General features: G+C 41.8%; 1 protein-coding gene across 1 annotated transcript in view; it reads right to left on the bottom strand.

Annotated features, from left to right (window-relative positions):
- Nucleotides 1-671: 671 nt before the first annotated feature.
- The window catches only part of PALS2 (protein associated with LIN7 2, MAGUK family member), a 68,035-nt gene continuing 51,633 nt past the window's right edge, over nucleotides 672-17,073 (bottom strand). Inside the window, exons 8-13 of the mRNA XM_040964948.1 lie at nucleotides 16,537-16,636; nucleotides 16,161-16,229; nucleotides 13,833-13,994; nucleotides 2,749-2,951; nucleotides 1,380-1,508; nucleotides 672-1,124 (exon numbers count right to left, since the gene is read on the bottom strand). Of these exons, the coding sequence (XP_040820882.1) occupies nucleotides 948-1,124; nucleotides 1,380-1,508; nucleotides 2,749-2,951; nucleotides 13,833-13,994; nucleotides 16,161-16,229; nucleotides 16,537-16,636 (840 nt within the window). The 3' untranslated portion in view covers nucleotides 672-947. The remainder of the gene's footprint in view (nucleotides 1,125-1,379; nucleotides 1,509-2,748; nucleotides 2,952-13,832; nucleotides 13,995-16,160; nucleotides 16,230-16,536; nucleotides 16,637-17,073) is intronic.

Raw genomic sequence — 17,073 nt, forward strand, 5'->3', positions numbered from 1 at the left:
GGGCTGACCAGAACCTACAAGGCAACACACGTGCAAAAACACAAAGCATGTCTAAAGTAGTAGGTTTGTCTTTGTCCATTTAACTTTTGCATGTGAAAATAAACTTTCTTCAAGGGTCATTTTGCTGTAAGGTTTTACAGGATAAGGCACTCTCTCGAGTCGACATCACCTTGTTTCCAACCCCAGAGCTTACTGTGTACATGTTAAGTTAGTGTTCAGCGCATCACTGCCAACAAATGAAAACGATAACCTCCTAAGAGAGTGCAGGGTATTGCTCATTTTCTAATGACACAGATGAAGGGGGAAAAAACTCATCCCTGTATACATTGGAGAGGACAGCCATACGGGTCTGAAACAACAACAGTATGTGGCACTGGACAGACTTTTGATGTCAGATTTAGATGGGGGTAGACTGGCTGCAGCACTGCCATTAAAATTCTGCCTCTGTAGGAAACTGAATTAGGAAGGAAGGTCAGTAACTACTGTCTTCTCCCTAAGAAGAGTAACGGGCCCTTCGCTAGTTGAGTACGGGAACTAAACGACAACTTTACAAAACTATTTCAAGTATTCGTTATCACAGTGAAAAATGTTGAGAACAATGTCAAGACTGAACGATCTGAAAATTCCTTTGATGACAAAGGCAAGGGCACTAAATCAAAACATATACAAAATGCTTCAACGCATTTCTTTATGTGATATGAATAGAAAGATTATCCATAAAAAGTTAGAAAAAATTAAGGTAAATTATATATTAGTACACCTTCCCAACCACATTTGATATAAAAATTCAGAATAGTGTACTGTTATTTCAATCTACACAATGAAAATGCCTGGGCATGGTGGATATTTTCTCTCTGTGCATGTATTTTTTTTTTCTCAGCAGAAGGTTTACTGGTTGAGTCAGTATTTTTCAAGCTTTCTTTTTCGTTGTGGAGCTGACTGAACCGTCAGTAAACCCAGCTGATGGGGACCCACTGGGGCTCCAGCCTCAGCTTCTCTGTGGCAGTCTGCAGCTTCTCAAAGGCTTTATCTAGATTGTCATTCACGATGATCAAATCAAAATAGTGGCTGTACGCTCTCTGAATCCGGGCACTTTCATCCACTGTTTTCTTCAAGTCAGAGTCCTGTTGAAAGGAAACAGCTCGTATCGTAATGCAGATTTGTTTGGTCAGACTCCCAGCATTAAGTGCTTAAGATGTAAGCATACTGGATGTTTCTTGATTGTAACTGTCATCTGGGTAGTAATCCTAAAGAGCTAACCTACATGGAATGTTAAAGACACTGATTACATCGAACTACACATGCTCAAAAGAGTAGGTTTAAACAGGGAAAACAAAACAAAAATGAAAACTTTGTTAAGCCTGGAAAGAACTGCTCACCGTCAAAAGCTTGGTGGTAATGCCTGCATCTACCACGGCCTTGTGCATGGCGCGCAGGGTCTCCAGCTCGGGGGCGGCGATGAACACCACGTAGGGCATGAACTCGGACGTCCGCAACACTTTCAGTGCCTGCACAGAGAACCATTACAAACCAACCTGCGCATCATTAGAGCATGAACTGAGCTACCCTGTAGGATAAGGTCAAAGTCTGTTTGCCATCTTCCTCAATTTTTGTTTTAAGAATTTACTTACTTGAAAGGCTACAAGAGAAAAGGAAGGCCACACACACACACACACACACACTCACACTCAGAGACACACACACCCCCATCATTCTCTGGTTTATTCCTCAAATGCCTGCAATGGCCAGGACTGGGGCAGGGCAAAACAAGGATCCTACAACTCCATGTGGGCCTCTGACATGAGTGAGAGGAGCCCCAGCACTTGGGCTATCCTCCACTGCCATCCCAGGCACATTAGCAGTGAGCTGGATCAGAAGTGGAGTAAACAGGACTCAAACAGGCACCCTAAGTGCTGCCAGCACTGCATGCAGCGGCTTCACCTACTGCACCACGACACCAGCTGCTCTGCAACTTCCCTGAAGATTAAGGACCTCACTTCCCTCTTTCTGATTCTGTTAAAATAGTGATTCACTAATTTTATTCTGAACTCTCATTTCTCTTCATTCCTCTCAAACAAGGGAAAACTAAAGTTATAAAAATCACCAAGAATTGTCTAAACCTATGAAAACCTTAGAATTGTGATACTATTGAGAAAGTGTAAAAAACGTGAGTGTTGACTCATTAGAGAGTGGCTAAATGGAGGCCAGATCTGTGCTGTGAAAAACTGTATGGCAACTACAAAGAACCAAAACAGCCCTAAGGTAACAGCTACAGAAAGAGCTTTGAGAAACACTAAGAAACCTCAGAATCTACACAAAATTTTCCCATTTAAGCAAAAAGAAAGGCGCTAGATGGGAAGTGGAACAGCTGGGACTCAAGTGGCACTCTGATATAGGATGCCAAGCATGTCACAATGCGGGCTCCTTCAATTTCTTATTCTTCATATTGCAGCCTGGTTTTGCTTCACATGTAATATTTCCTCAGGACCGAGCAAGGAAACAGGTATCAACTCTTGTCCACAGACCCAATCACAGAGCTTCTGTGGCTCACCGAGCAGGGGTTCTCTAAGCAGCTACGGATGCCTGGTGAGGTTCTTTAGCACCGAAAGATCCTCCAGGCAGCATCACGTTCCTACCCAGGAGGACTTCCCACCCAGAGGAACTGACGAGTCACACCCCAACACACAGGCACACGTGCACAGGAACTGACCTCTGCAAAAACAGCTTTGGAACCCAAACGCAACTTACTTGTGGGTTGACGTCCAAAATACAGGTTCGCCCAGTTTGGACGACCTCGAGGATGGAATCAATCTTGGTTCCATAGAGATTTCCTTCATATTCCCCGTGCTCCAGATATTTCCCAGCTTTAATGTCTGCTTCCATCTCAGATCGTGACACAAATTTATACGCCTGGCCGTCATTTTCATCTTCTCTGGGTTTTCGTGAAGTAACTGAACAGAAGCATGGTAAGAGTTCGTACACAGAGACTTTGAAGGCAAACAAGACTAACGTCCACAGGGCTGGCAGACCGCAGCCAGCGGGGAGCTCTGACCTGTTTCCTGTTTCTGTAAATAATGTTTTACTGGACCACGGCCATGCTCTTCCACTAATGTACGGTTCCTGGTTTCTTTCTCGGTAACATGGTGGACTGACCTGCAAAAGTCTTAACTATTGCCAGTATGGCCTTTGGGAAGCTTGCTCACCCTTGAGTCTGAGGAACGGCCCAACCAGTCTTCAACAGAACATCTGTATTCAAAATATGTGCTTTAAAAAAGTCATTTTGAAATTTGATTTCCCTAGAAGCTGAATTCCAAATTCCATTCTTACTGTTGAGACGTGTTCTGAGTTACTATCTCCTCCTGAGTAACACACACTCGGCCTTCTCAAGGGAGCCATGATATCATTTCTTTCCATATACTCCACAAAGGCAAGCCAATGTCACCACCCATTCTTAACTGGCAATACCAACTGTCTCCAGTGTGGTTTTGAGCCACAAGTTCTGTGTCCTTTAACTTGCCTCAACAGCAAATACTTTCGGTGGCTTTCTGCTTTACTGGTATTCCCTAATATCACTTCATTTTACGCTTCAGCAGTAGAACTAACCATGATCTCTGTGTGTGACAAGGAATGGCCCAGGGCAAAATGTACAAGTGGGGAACCTTTGGCTTGGTATTTCCGAGTACTGAGCACTCCCCTCTGTACCCTGGCTTGGGCCAGAAACAGAACATCATCATCTACTATGCTGTTGCTAGAAAGGGGAACTCTGGCAACGTTGTTAATATCAGCTTTGAGCAAAGAAAATTATCTTTCTTTTTAAAAGATCAATTGGGGCTGGCACTGTAGCACAACACATTAAGTCTCTGTCTGCAATGATGGCATCCCACACAAGTGCTGGTTCAAGTCCTAGCTTGGCCCGATTCTGATTCAGCTTCCTGCAAATACTCCTGGGAAAGCAGCAAAAGCTGGCCCGAGTGCTTTGGGCCCTTGCATCATGAGGGAGGCCAGGAAGAAGCTGCAGACTCCTGCCTTCAGACTAGCCCAGCTCTGGCTGTTGCAGCCATTTGGAGAGTGAACCAGCGGATGGAAGATCAGTCTCTCCTTTTCTTTCTAGAAGTCTGCTTTTCTTATAAAAAGAGATTTATTTATGTATTTGAGAGCGAGGGAAGGAGGAATACCCAGAGGGGAAAGCAGGGAGGTGGAGCTATCTTCTATTTGCTTGTTCACTCCCCAAATGGCCACAACAGCTGGGGCTGCACCAGGCTGAAGGCAGCAGTGCAGCACTCCATCCGAGCCGCCCACAGGGCTGGCAGGGGCCCGAGGACTTGGGCCACCGTTCGCTGCCTTCCCAGGTACGTTAGTGGGAAGCTGAGTTGGAAATAGAAGCTGGGACTTGAAGTGATATTCCCATACAGAAAGCGGTGTCAAGTGGTGGCTACACCCCTCAGGACACTGGACTTGCTCCCCCACCCAAAAAGTAATTTTTCTGTATATTATTTCAAGTTTAAGTTACTCTGGGCTTGCTTGGATCAGATATAAAAAACAGAATCTTGTGGGCTGATGTCGCACCCAGTTGGTTAAGCAGTTGCAGGCCATGCAGGCATCTTAACATGGGTGCCGTGGTTCAAGTACTGGCTGTTCTACTTCTAATTCAGCTCCCTGTTAATGAGTCTGAGAGAGCAGCAGCAGATGGCCCAAGTTCTTGGGGGACCCAGGAGAAACTCCTGCTATAGTCATTTTGAGCCAGAAAATGGAAGATCTCTTTTTGTCTTTCAAATAATTATTTTTCCTAAGAATTTATAAATGCAGAATATCTGACCAACTTATCTACACCCATGAAATTAAAATCAAAGTAATCCGTATAAAATGTTGAAAGGCTTTTTGCTATTTATCATAAACAAGTATCAAGAAAACCACAGAATGAGTTTCAAACTCAAGCTCCAAAATAAGGTCCTCAATCAAAGCCAAGATCATTCTGTGCAGTGGCAGGCAGTGGCTCCCTTGCCCCTCGGTGGCTTTCAGCTCAGCCGTGACTGACCTCACAGCCCAGGAGGGACAGCACCTGCCAAGTCCGGCTGTTCACGTCTGAACTGTGCCCGAGGGATGGGGTGGAGGTTGTTTCTTGGACTGTTCAGCAAATGTGGTTATGGTTAGGCTTCCCAGGTAAGGTTAATCACCCCGTGAATAAATACCTACTAGTTCTTGGGTCAGGATCTGAACAATAATTTTAGCGAGCACAGCTTTTTGGTGAAGCTCCACTGTGAAACAACCTAGGGGAGTGTGCTGCTTGGAATAAACAGGTACAGCAACATGGAGGGACTCTAACCATGCTGCCAACAAGCTGAGGGAGTCTTACGCTCAAGATGTTACTACTGAAAACAGGATTCAGAAGTGATTTGTTAAATCAAAACATAGCACTGGCATATACTTTCTTTGCTAGTATAACGAAGACATGACAAAAATTTCATGGAAACATGGAATTTTTTAAAAGTATGAGTTTATTTGGACACAAAAGCAGTTTTGAAATTCATGTACAGATTTTTCATGGCACACATGTGCCATGTATTATGAAAGAAAATCTACTTGGAACTGACATAAATGCATAAATTCAAGTTTTCAACAAACCTTTTTTTGTAATGCTTTCTTACTTTCCCGTTAATCTATAGCACAATCCTGTGTATCAGGAATCACACAAGGTCCTGCAGACTCACTAAAACTGCAGTGGACAGCAATATGCCAGAGAGACCTCCACGGTGTCCCTCATGCATGCATGATTTAACAAGGTGACATATATACTCAGTGGAGTGTCCAGTCCTCCAAAAGCCCGGGTAGCCCATTATTTACGTCACAGGCGCCTCTAGAGGCATTTACTGTAAGTGACACACAGAGGGACAATCACCGTACAATCTTTGTGATAGGTGTGAGCTAAAAAGATCAAACTCCTTGTAGTAGAGAAGATGATGATGTTACCGGACATTGTCAGGAAGAGGCAGCAGAAGGGGAGACACTGGTCAGTGGGTACAAGTTACAGTTGGATGGGAATGAATGCTAGCATCCCACCGCACAGCAAGATAACAGTTACAGCGGGTATCAGTGCACTGCGCGTTTTCAAATAGATGCAAGAGGAGTTTAGATGTCCGTACCACAAAGCAATGATGAATACCCGAGATAAAGGATATGTTAATCACCCTGATTTGATCAATGTGTAAAGTTTGCATACACGGAAACATCTTTCTGTATATTCTATATAATTAGTGTTTTTTTTCAATTAAGGAAATTAAAAATTTTTCATGTTACTAAAACATTAAGTAAATTATAACACTGACTCAATCTTGCTTTTTTGTGTGTATATCCTGAGGCTTTAAAACAAGCTGAATGCTATATAAGTGTGAATAATTTAAGTAAAAGTGAAAGACAGCACCATTACATTTGTAAAAAAATCTGAAAGGTGATGCGTGGATATGTACATTTTTTTTCCATATAAAAATTCAGCTTTGAAGGTCCAGCATGATAGCCTAGTGGCTAAAGTCATTGCCTTGCACACACTGGGATCCCACATGTGTGCCAGTTCTAATCCTGGCAGCTCCACTTGCCATCCAGCTCTCTGCTTGTGGCCTGGGAAAGCAGTCAAGGACAGCCCAAAGCCTTGGGATCCTGCACACACATGGAAGACCTGAAAGAGGTTCCTGGCTCCTGGCTTTGGCTTGGAGCAGCACTGGCCATTGCAGCTGCTTGGGGAGTGAATCATCAGACAGAAGAACTTCCTCTCTCTCTCTCCTCGTCTCTGTATAACTGACTTTCAAATAAAAACAAACATTTTCAATAAAAACATATAAAATTACATATATATCATATCATATCATATATCATATAAAATGAAGTAAATAAGTCTTAAAACAAAGCGAGCGAGCGAGACACTCCTGCATCCCATGTCAGAGAGTGTGGCTGGAGTCAGTGCCCGACTCCTCTGCTTCCTACAAGGTCCGTTCTGGGAAGCAGAAGGTGATGGCGTTTTTACATCTTTTGGACTACTTAAGTCCTTTGGCGGTTCTTGAATGCGTTTGGTGTTTTAAGATTCAGTTACACAAACACTTTGATGACAGGGGTCCCTGCCACCCCCATGAGAAGGCTTGAAGCAGTCTGGGCTCCTGGCTTCAGTCTAGCCATGCTTCAGCTGCTGCAGGGAGCTGAGGGATGAACAAGGAACAGATCTCTCTCTGCTCCTCAAATAAAACACAAATGAACAAAGACTAAAAATTTGCCTTCTGGAAAAAATGACAGTGATAGTGATGGTCAAACTGCAAAAACACTTTTTTGTGGAAATATTAAGAAGTTACAAGATTATTAAAGCTTTTATGTAACATAAAAGTTACCATTTTAACTTTTTTTTTCTTTTAAAGAGTTAACTACTTTTTATTGGAAAGGCACATTCATAGAGACAGACAGACAGGAAGATGGTCTTTTGGTTCACCCTCCAAGTGGCTGCAATGGCCAGAGCCAAGCCACTCTGAAGTCAGAGCCGTGCAGGTGCAGGGTCCCAAGGCTTTGGGCTGTCCTTAACTCCTTTCCCAGGTCACAGGCAGAGAGCTGGAAGGGAAGGGGACACGAACTGGCACCCATATGGGATGCTGAGCGCGCAAGGTGAGGATTTAGCCACTGAGTCATCATGTCGGGCCCGTTAAAACTACTTTTTTAAGTGCGCAATTCAGTCATTCTACCTTCATTTACAGTGTTGTACAATCATCAACAGCATCAATTTCCTGAACTTTTTCATCATCCCAGAAATTCTGCATTCATTGAACAGTTTCCTGTTATGCCCTCCATGGAATCTGGCCACCATGACTCACTTCTTCTGTCTTTCACATATTGCAGGTGCCTCACATAAAACTGAAGTGGAATCATATGATGCCTGCCCTTTTTTATGTGGTTTATTTCACTTTTAAGGCTCAACTATATTGCACCATGTGTCAGAACTCCATTCTTATTTGAGGCTGAATAATATTCCAGGGTGCATCACGACATACTTTCTTCATTCATTTATCTACCAATACACTCTTGGGTTTGGTTGTGTTTTCTGACTAGTACAAGTGCTAGTAATACTGCAATGTACACTCGTGTACAAATAACTGTCTGAGCATATTTATATCTTTTCGAGAAAGGACTATGTAAGTTCTTTGCCCATTCTTGAGTTTTTGTGTGTGTGTGTGTTTTAAGATTCAGTTGCACAGACATTTTAATGACTTGTGGGGAAAAAGGTCATGATGTGCATTCCTTTTATTCATCAAGTATTTACTGCACACACACAGGCGATACGCCAGATCCTGGTCTGCGTGTTGGTCTACAGAAACATAAAAAAGAATTTCTCTGTTCTCCTGAGATGTATTCTGCAGCGTAGAGTAATCTGAGTAACTGAGTAATCAAGTGCCAGAGAACTCTGGAACAGTCACTCACCAACAGACGAGAAAGAACGATCTGGGAGAGCCTGTGTCAAGTCAGGGTCAGAACAGAGTTGTTTCCTGTTTGTGCACCAAAGAGCTCATTCAAAAAACCACATCGGGTACTAAGTGAAGACATAATTTAGATGGAACCTTGGTAGCTGTTCCCTCAGGTTTAGGGAAAGATCTTCGATTATCTGATTATCGATAGAATACACACTGGGTTCAAGTTTAATGGAGTTTGTTGAAAATGTTTACACAGTTCTCAAGTAGGCTGGAACAATTACAAGTGGAGGAAAGTTATCTTTTATGGTGAAGAAAATCTAGTAGATACAAACTTAAACCAGTAACTAAAACTCACCCTGTCGGTAAGGGCTCAAAATTGACAAGATGTAGCTCCAGATTTAATTTTTGGAGAAGAATAAAACATGACTTAGGGGATCCCAACAATTTTTCAGATGAATCTGTTCATGAAGAAACACTCAGGAAAAATCAGCTGCAAGCACATTTACTTATCAGCAATTACAAGATATAGATCGGCAGGCTGGCTTAGGAAAAATAAGATGGAACGACACTCTCCCTACAAAAGGCACCTTAAATTCAAAGTTATAACCAGGTTGGAAGTAAAAAGATGAGTGAAAGCTATAATATGCATTTTCCATGGGCTTTCTGAAGGCCCTTCATATATGCACCTGGCCTTACAATCCCAAAATAACTGAAGCATCAAAACCTGGCAGAACTGAAGGGAGAACCACTCACAGGCAGGTCACCAGCAAGAGAAGGAGGCTCCAGCACCACATTTTCAATAATGGCAGCAGATTTATAAGCAGAAAAACAGTAGACCCAAGACACACCACACAACTCTATCTTGATAAAGGTTAACAAACTCAGACAGGAACTTTTTTTTTCTCTCAATGAGACACCCACACTGAATAGTTAAAGATCAAATCTTTCTCTTAAGATCATGAAGACAGGATGCCAACTTTTGTCACCTGTATTCTGTACTGCACAGTAAGTTTTATCCAGGGCAATCGGGCAAGAAAACAATATAAAGGATACCCAGATGAGAAAGGATACAGTAAAGCAATATTTACAAACAACATGATTTACTGCCTAGAAAATGCTGAGGAATTCACACACATACATGAATCATGAACACTGATGAGATCAGCAGACACAAAGTCAAGGCAAAAAAAAAAAATCAGTTGCATTTCTATTCACTAACAAGGAAAAAAAATTTTCCAAAAGGGAATTAAGGAAATAATATTTTATGAGAGCAATAAAGATGCTTAATAGTTGATTTAATCAAAATACTTGAGAACACACGAGACAAAAAACCCATAAGATTTGTCCATTGAAAGCTATAAATGTCACCGAAAGAAATCAAAGACCTAAATGTACGGAGACTAAATTTTGTTAAGATGGCAATATTCCTAAAACTGATATGAAACCTCTCCAAATTCTGGCTGCCTTTTCTGTAGAAATTGAAAGTTTATTGTATAATTTATACAAAAGAGCTAGAAGAGCTAAAAGAATTTTGAAAAAGAAGAAAAAACTGGAGGGGGGGGACAGGAATTCATAATTCTGTATTTTGAGACTGACTTTACAAAAGTACATTGATCAAAGTTCTGTGGGACTGGGATGCTGACACACACAGAGGCTAATGGACAAGAACTCAGTCCACAAATAGATCTTCACATTCATTGTCCACTGATCTTTAACAACGGTAGCAAAACTATTCAAGAAAGTAAAGGAAAATTATGCAAAGTAAATATCTGCAAGCAAATCGATGAAAGCTGGGCACCTTTACCCACCATGCTTTATATACAAACTCAAAGTTCATCGTAAATCTAAACATAAGAGCTATTACTATAAATATTGGGGTAAAATGTTGCAGATCTAAATGGGGCAAAGTCTTGTATGATATCATATTTGATGTGATACCAAAAGCATGAATAAAGGAAAAGAGTTTTTACATATTAAAGGTCATTACTCAAATTTTCTAGTACATACTGGGAGAAATATTTGTAAAGAATTTATCTGTTAAAGGAGTTAAAGAACATACAATTAACTCTTCTTCAGCTGAAGAAACAAGTCATACAACATAATTTAAAAATGACCTATCATTCCCAAGACATGTATATAGAAAGTGTGTACAGGGAAAGCTGTCCAACATTATCAACCTTTACGGAAATATAACTTGGGCTCACAATGAACCAGAACTTCATTCCACTAGGATGACTACATTAAAAAAAAAAAATCCAGTTGAAGAAAGTTGGTGAGGATGCAGAGAAATCGGAAACATCCTCCTGAGCTGCGACTGCCCGGAAGGTGTGGATACCCTCTGTGGGAAGCAGAGAGGCCCTTCCTCGAAGGCTTGAATATGCAGTGAACACAGGGCTTACAAAACCCAGTCCTAGCCAGACGTTCGGGTGAAGCTAAGCATTATTTCTCCACTGATAACATTATAGCAACATTATTCACAGTAGCTGAAAATTGCAATAATTCAGCACCAATCAACCAAACGAACAGAATCAAACAGCAATGTGGACCAGCCATAAAACAGACCATGATTCAGCCATGAAGAGAAACTGAGTACCGACAAGCGCTGTCACTCGGATGAAGACTGAAAGAATCCTGTTAAGAAGCCAGTCACAAAACACACATCTTGTAAAATTCCATCACATAAAATGTTCAAAATAAGCCAATTTGTTATGACAGAAAGACCAATGACTGCCCATGGCTGCACTGGGGGAGGCAGCTGATGGCAAGTGGTTACAAGGTTTCTTTTTGGGGTGATAAACATTCTGAAATCTTGACAATGCTTGCACGACTGTGAATATATTAATATACTGAAAACCACTGAAGTGTATACTTTAAATACATGAATTGCCTGGTAGTGTGAATCCTTTCTCAGCAAAGCAGTGGGAAGAAAAATGAATAGAAAAATTTGGGAAACCAAAATAAGATGACCAATACATACATAAATGCTCACCAGGTCAAGGAGTGAAACAAGAGCAAAACATGAAAAACACAGTTCTATGCAGTTACTACCTGCATATTCATGCAACTGAAAAGCAAACAGAGATTTTGGGTCTGACAGTATATACATTATTACTATTTGCTACTATTCTTAAGCTAGCCCTGGCATTTTAATTTTAAAAAGGCAAAATAAATGAGTAAATAAAAGGGAAGAAATCTTAAAGACGCAAATGAAACCAACACAAATGAGAAAGTACAACCCAAGCTACCATACGTCACATATTACTGAAACTAACTTCTGGTAACTGGTTTATTCAGGCAGGAGATGCAGCAAGCCAAAGGTTCAAGAGGGACTTGTACAACTAGGCTGACTTATCTTGTAAAAGACACTGGAGGGAACTCGAGATCGAGTCAAGAGGCTGAACACAGGGTAGGATATGAAGCAGGCTGATTTCTCTCTCAGAGAATAGTCTCAGCAGGGCCCTATCTAAGTATCTTTGAAGGAAAACCAAGGTCACGTGTGAAAGAGCAAAAACTACTACGATGCCACTGCTGAGAAATGGACAGTGTGCGTGTTGGGTTTCACAAGCTACAGTTTCTGTTCTCAGCCAATCAATGAATCAAACCCATGGCAGAAAGTGAGCATCCTAAATGCAGATACAGAAATGCTTCCATACCCTCACTGCCTGTGTGGTTACAGGAGGACACAACCCAATAAAAACAAGGCACTATAAACTGAAAAAGAATGGGATCCAGGAACAGGAGCTTTGAGCATGGATGACCGCAAAGGGCCAGCTATGTCCTGGTGTTAAGTCACGTAGCTGGAACAGTGAACATCTGGCCCTCAATGAGACCTGGACACTGAGGTTCTGAGACAGAGGAACATAACTTACCAGAGGAGTGAGCCTTTGGCTTGAACAACAACAAAAACCATATACACATATAAACATAATGTGGTGAAGAGCAGCAGAAGGGAAAGAAAGAACTCTAGCGAGTGCTGCTTGCATGCAGGGCGCGCCTGCTCAAGACCGCAAATGGAATGCACTGGAAATAGATCTTTAATACTGAGATTAGTTAGGAAGTCAGTTGATAAGGCCTGAAATGAGATAAAGCAGGAAATAGCAAAGTAAAGATATTAGTACGAAATACTGAACAGTACCATAAGAAAATGCCTGCTTCTGGTAAGTGGACCAAAAGTAGGGTAGGGAAGAAAGCCAACTGTCTAATGTACACTAATTTGATAAACATTTGAAAAAAAAAAACCCTTTATTTCACGATTACAGCCTTTCAAGTACATGACAACAGTGAAATTCTTATTTTAGCAACTGCTCAGCTAGGATGTGTCTGAATTTACGGATTGACAGTGGTTACAATGGCACCAAGCTTTCCCCTCAGGGATTATAAGCAGCACATGAAGGAGGTTAACAGAGTTACTCTCCCAACTTCTTTGAATTTTAACAGTAAGATTACTCACCGAGTATTAAACCTCAAAACCCACCAATGAAAATTTCTAAAATGTATTTAGAAGAGATGGGACAGCTTTACACCATGATTTGACTTAAAAACAGCTTAAAGACATTTATACATCTGGAATACTGTGTTAAGAGGACAGAGACTACAAATACAAAACGCAGAGTCCCAAAGGCACCCCCGCTTCCCTGCTGCTCCCTTGAGGGGAGAGTATGCAAGCCCACACCCAGGCTCACGCATCTCCGAAACGAAAGTACATTAATCATTGCAACAAGCCAGTGATATCATCCGTTAATTCAGTCTTGACTGGATTCATTTCTCACCAAGCATATTCATGATATCATGATCTAACCTTTCATGAAAATACGGCAACAGGAAGAGAACGAGAAGATCCAGAATATCAATGTCAGCTTTGCTTAACGGTCATGCTTTTCACCAGCATTATTTTGCACACAGCAGTCTCTGTGACCGTAACTAATGTCCCATTGTGGAGGAGGACTCACTCTCAATGTGTGCCATCAAACATTAGGTTTATGACGTGTTAGGCCACAAGCCAGAACGCAACACTGCACAAAGGTTTTGGCACCCTGCGTGTGTCTGAGGGTCCAGCAGCTTCTCCCCTTTCCTTCCATTAACATGGGCGAAACAAAAAAATACAACTTTACAGACAGATATCAGTTGTATGAGAAAATACCAAACTGATGCGAATGCTGTCACAATTCTTACATACTTCCATTTAACTCGAATATTTCTGGGCTGACCAGTTTGAAGAAGCAACGGTCACTTCTAGGCAGACAACTAACACTGCTGCGCCAGCGTTCCAAGTTACAGAACTACTGAATCTCTTCGTCTTCTACTACTTGGGAAGAATAATTAATAATACCTTTCCCCCTTCCCATAGGCCCATTTCTTGCCAAACAAAGAGCAAAGAAAACTCACAACACTTACACGGCACCGTTGTTCCAAATTTGGTGGGATTCAGTACTATGAACCTGTTCTTCAAGCTTCTTCGGCCCACGCCTTGAGCCCCTATCAACACTAACGTCCTTCTCTGGAAGGGAGGCATCTTAGCCACTTCCTCATATATCTGCATTTCATGACGATCAAATTCTGAAGGTACAGAGACAGGAAAACCTAGCAGTGAGCATGCCTCTACACTGAAGACAAATCCTCTGCTCTTCCGTCTAGTAATGGCTTCGTTGTCAAATATCCCTTGCATTGCATCCCCCCAACTTGACAGAACATAAGCTATTTTACATCTTGATTTTGAACATCTACTTCCATCCATTAAACCCTATAAACCTGTCTAACTAAGCTAGAAAGATTCCTGAGTTTTATATTTATTTATCAGACATTCTATACAGTTTATTTTCAATTTGTCAGCAGAAATAATCCCTTTAATAATAATAATAATAATAAAATCAAACCACAGATGGGTTTAGGTAATTCACGCTGAAATGTGTCCATCATGCACCAGGGACAGCAGTGCACCTAGGGTGACTGCTGGCATGAGTGAGCTGCCCTCCCAGACAGCAACGAGTAAGCACCGTGCTGTTATTCTGCAAGTGTCAGCTGCTTGAGCACGACACATACGGACAGCACACTGGTGTTTAAGAACTGGATTTACAGATATCAAAATATTGGATCTTAGCTGTTTTCTCTAGAAACACATTCTCAAATTATAATCTTAGTCAATGGCAAAATCACAGATTTTGTATTTTTGCACAAAAGCCTTGGGAGTGCATGTTAATGAACCACGAGGGACCAAGGTAGATTTGAAAGACTTATAATTGGTACAGCTCTCAATCAGCAGTAATAACACTTATTGCTTAGGGTTATTATCTGAACAGTTAATTTCTCATCCCACAATAGGTTTAGCTACCATTAACAGACAAAAGGCAGCCCCTCCTCCTTTCTATATTATTCTCTTCCAGAGTATGCTATTACCAAGATAGAGGTGGCCCCAAAATTTTAAAAAAATGTAATAAAAATAATTATTTCAAGTTTACCTCCACTCCTCCACCAAGCTTTCTGACTCAAAGAGCTGCATTTCACACCAATCACCTTGTGGCCTCTGTAGTTGGGCACTACAAACATCACAGCATCTGCATTTATCCTCAACTCCTCCTTTCTAAAGATGAAGGGCATCCAATCCAGAGCTGAAGTCATTTTTTTTTAAATGTTAGTTTTACTGAGGTATAACTGGCAAAGAATGTTCTATACGTAAGGTACACAAGTTAATGTTTTCATATATGTATACAGTGAGAAATGATTATCATGCCCTCATGCTGTTAACAGTTCTTTTAATGCCAAACTTTTTAAACGAATCCAACCAGAGCTGCTGTTTCTGAGGAAGCTTTTGCCAAGCACCTGGGAAGGCAGCAGCAGATGTCCCAAGGCCCTGGGCCTCTGCCTCCTGTTTTAGTCTGGCCCAGCCCCAGCCTTTTTGACTACTTATGGAATAACTGATGGATATAAGACCTCTCTTCCCTTCCCTCTGCCTATCAAATAGATAAATATTAAAAGAAAGGGAGGGAGCAGGACAGGGAGAGGGAGAGACAGAACTCTACAAGTTCAGACTAAGATTGGTTTGGTCTGGTGTTATTTTTACGGTTGCCCTTCATTGGAACTTAGTTATCTTCACAAGTTGTTCTGTCTTTTAGAAATGGCGCAGTTTCGGGCCCAGCCACGTGGCCTAGCAGCTAAAGTCCTCGCCTTGAACGCGCCGGATCCCATATGGGTGCCGGTTCTAATCCCAGCAGCTCCACTTCCCATCCAGCTCCCTGCTTGTGGCCTGGGAAAGCAGTCGAGGATGGCCCAATGCTTTGAGATCCTGCACCAGTGTGGGAGACTTGGAGGAGGTTCCTGGCTCCAGATCGGCATAGAATATAAAACTAGGGATACTTGGGGAGTGAATCATCGGACAGAAGATCTTCCTCTCTGTCTCTCCTCCTCTCTGTATATCTGACTTTGTAATAAAAATAAATAAATCTTTTTTTTAAAAAAATGGCACAGTGTCAAAACTCTGTGAATAATTGTAATTCTAACCAGTTCATGATGCTGCAAACCAGAGTCAGAATGCAGAGCACTTTGGTCGTACAGCCTTAGGATTTAAAGGATGTCTCTAGGCCATTACCTGTTCATATGCCCATCCCTTCCAGTCCTTTCATTTGTGGACTGGTCTGAATTTCCTTCATTTTCAATGATACATTTAAAGTTTGCACCACAAAAGCAGTAACAGCCCTCAGACTTTTCCAAACAGAATCTGAAACTTACCTGCATTTCTGGTTGTGAGATACATCATCTTTTTCTTTTTTTTACTACTTATAGTTCCACAGAAAGGCCCTGGAGGAGAAGATGAACGGAACTTAATGCATGTCACAGTATGATAGAAACACTGTCCTGAGGTTTACATCTTTGGAAGCAAAAGGGGGTGGAGGTGGTGGGGGTCAGTCAGCACTGAATTCTGATATTCTACCAGCAGGTGGCAGAAAGGGATAGGGAAAAAATGACTTTAGAGAACCATTAGAGTGACTGATAGGAGGGATGAAATCTAGACTTGTTTTAAATATACTTCTTTGTTTATGCAGATAAGAGGGGCCAGGAAGGGTGACCACAAAGGGCTGCTTTAGGTCTGAGTCGAGCTTCTCACCTGAGCTGTCCCAGTCTCTTCTGACAAACGCCTTCCTCTTCTCTTCCAGGAACTGGCTGGGAATGAGACCAGCACTTCCTCCCTCCTTTACATGGCTAGCCTAGAATCAGATTAGTGAACTGTATATTCTCAGTGACCAAAATTAGAAACCATATTCCTATAAGCAGGATCAGCAGTTTAAAAAAAAAAGTCATATGTGCTTTTAAAAACAGCCTAGAGATTTAAATCAATGGTACTTGTTGTCGGTTAAGATATCAACATTTTAGCACTGGCACCTAAAATCTTCCCATCTTTAATTGGACAAGAAAACAGTGAGGCTAAAATAGCATGGTATACAGGATCTTTCTAGTTTCTAAATGTCTGCAGCCACTGTCGGGGTTCAGAGCAGGTTAAACTGCCACATGTTGATGATGGCATCACAGGAGTCCTGGCTGCTTCCCTTCTAACCCAGCTCTCTGTTAATACTCTTAGGAAGACACTGGAAGATGGCCTAAGCGCAGAGGTCCCCGCTGCCCTTGGGGAGACCTGGGTGGAGTT

This window comes from Ochotona curzoniae, unplaced genomic scaffold (genome assembly GCF_017591425.1).
Source record: "Ochotona curzoniae isolate NIBS_2020 unplaced genomic scaffold, NIBS_Ocur_1.0 scaffold_3835, whole genome shotgun sequence".
In the NCBI taxonomy this organism is placed as follows: Eukaryota; Metazoa; Chordata; class Mammalia; order Lagomorpha; family Ochotonidae; genus Ochotona; species Ochotona curzoniae.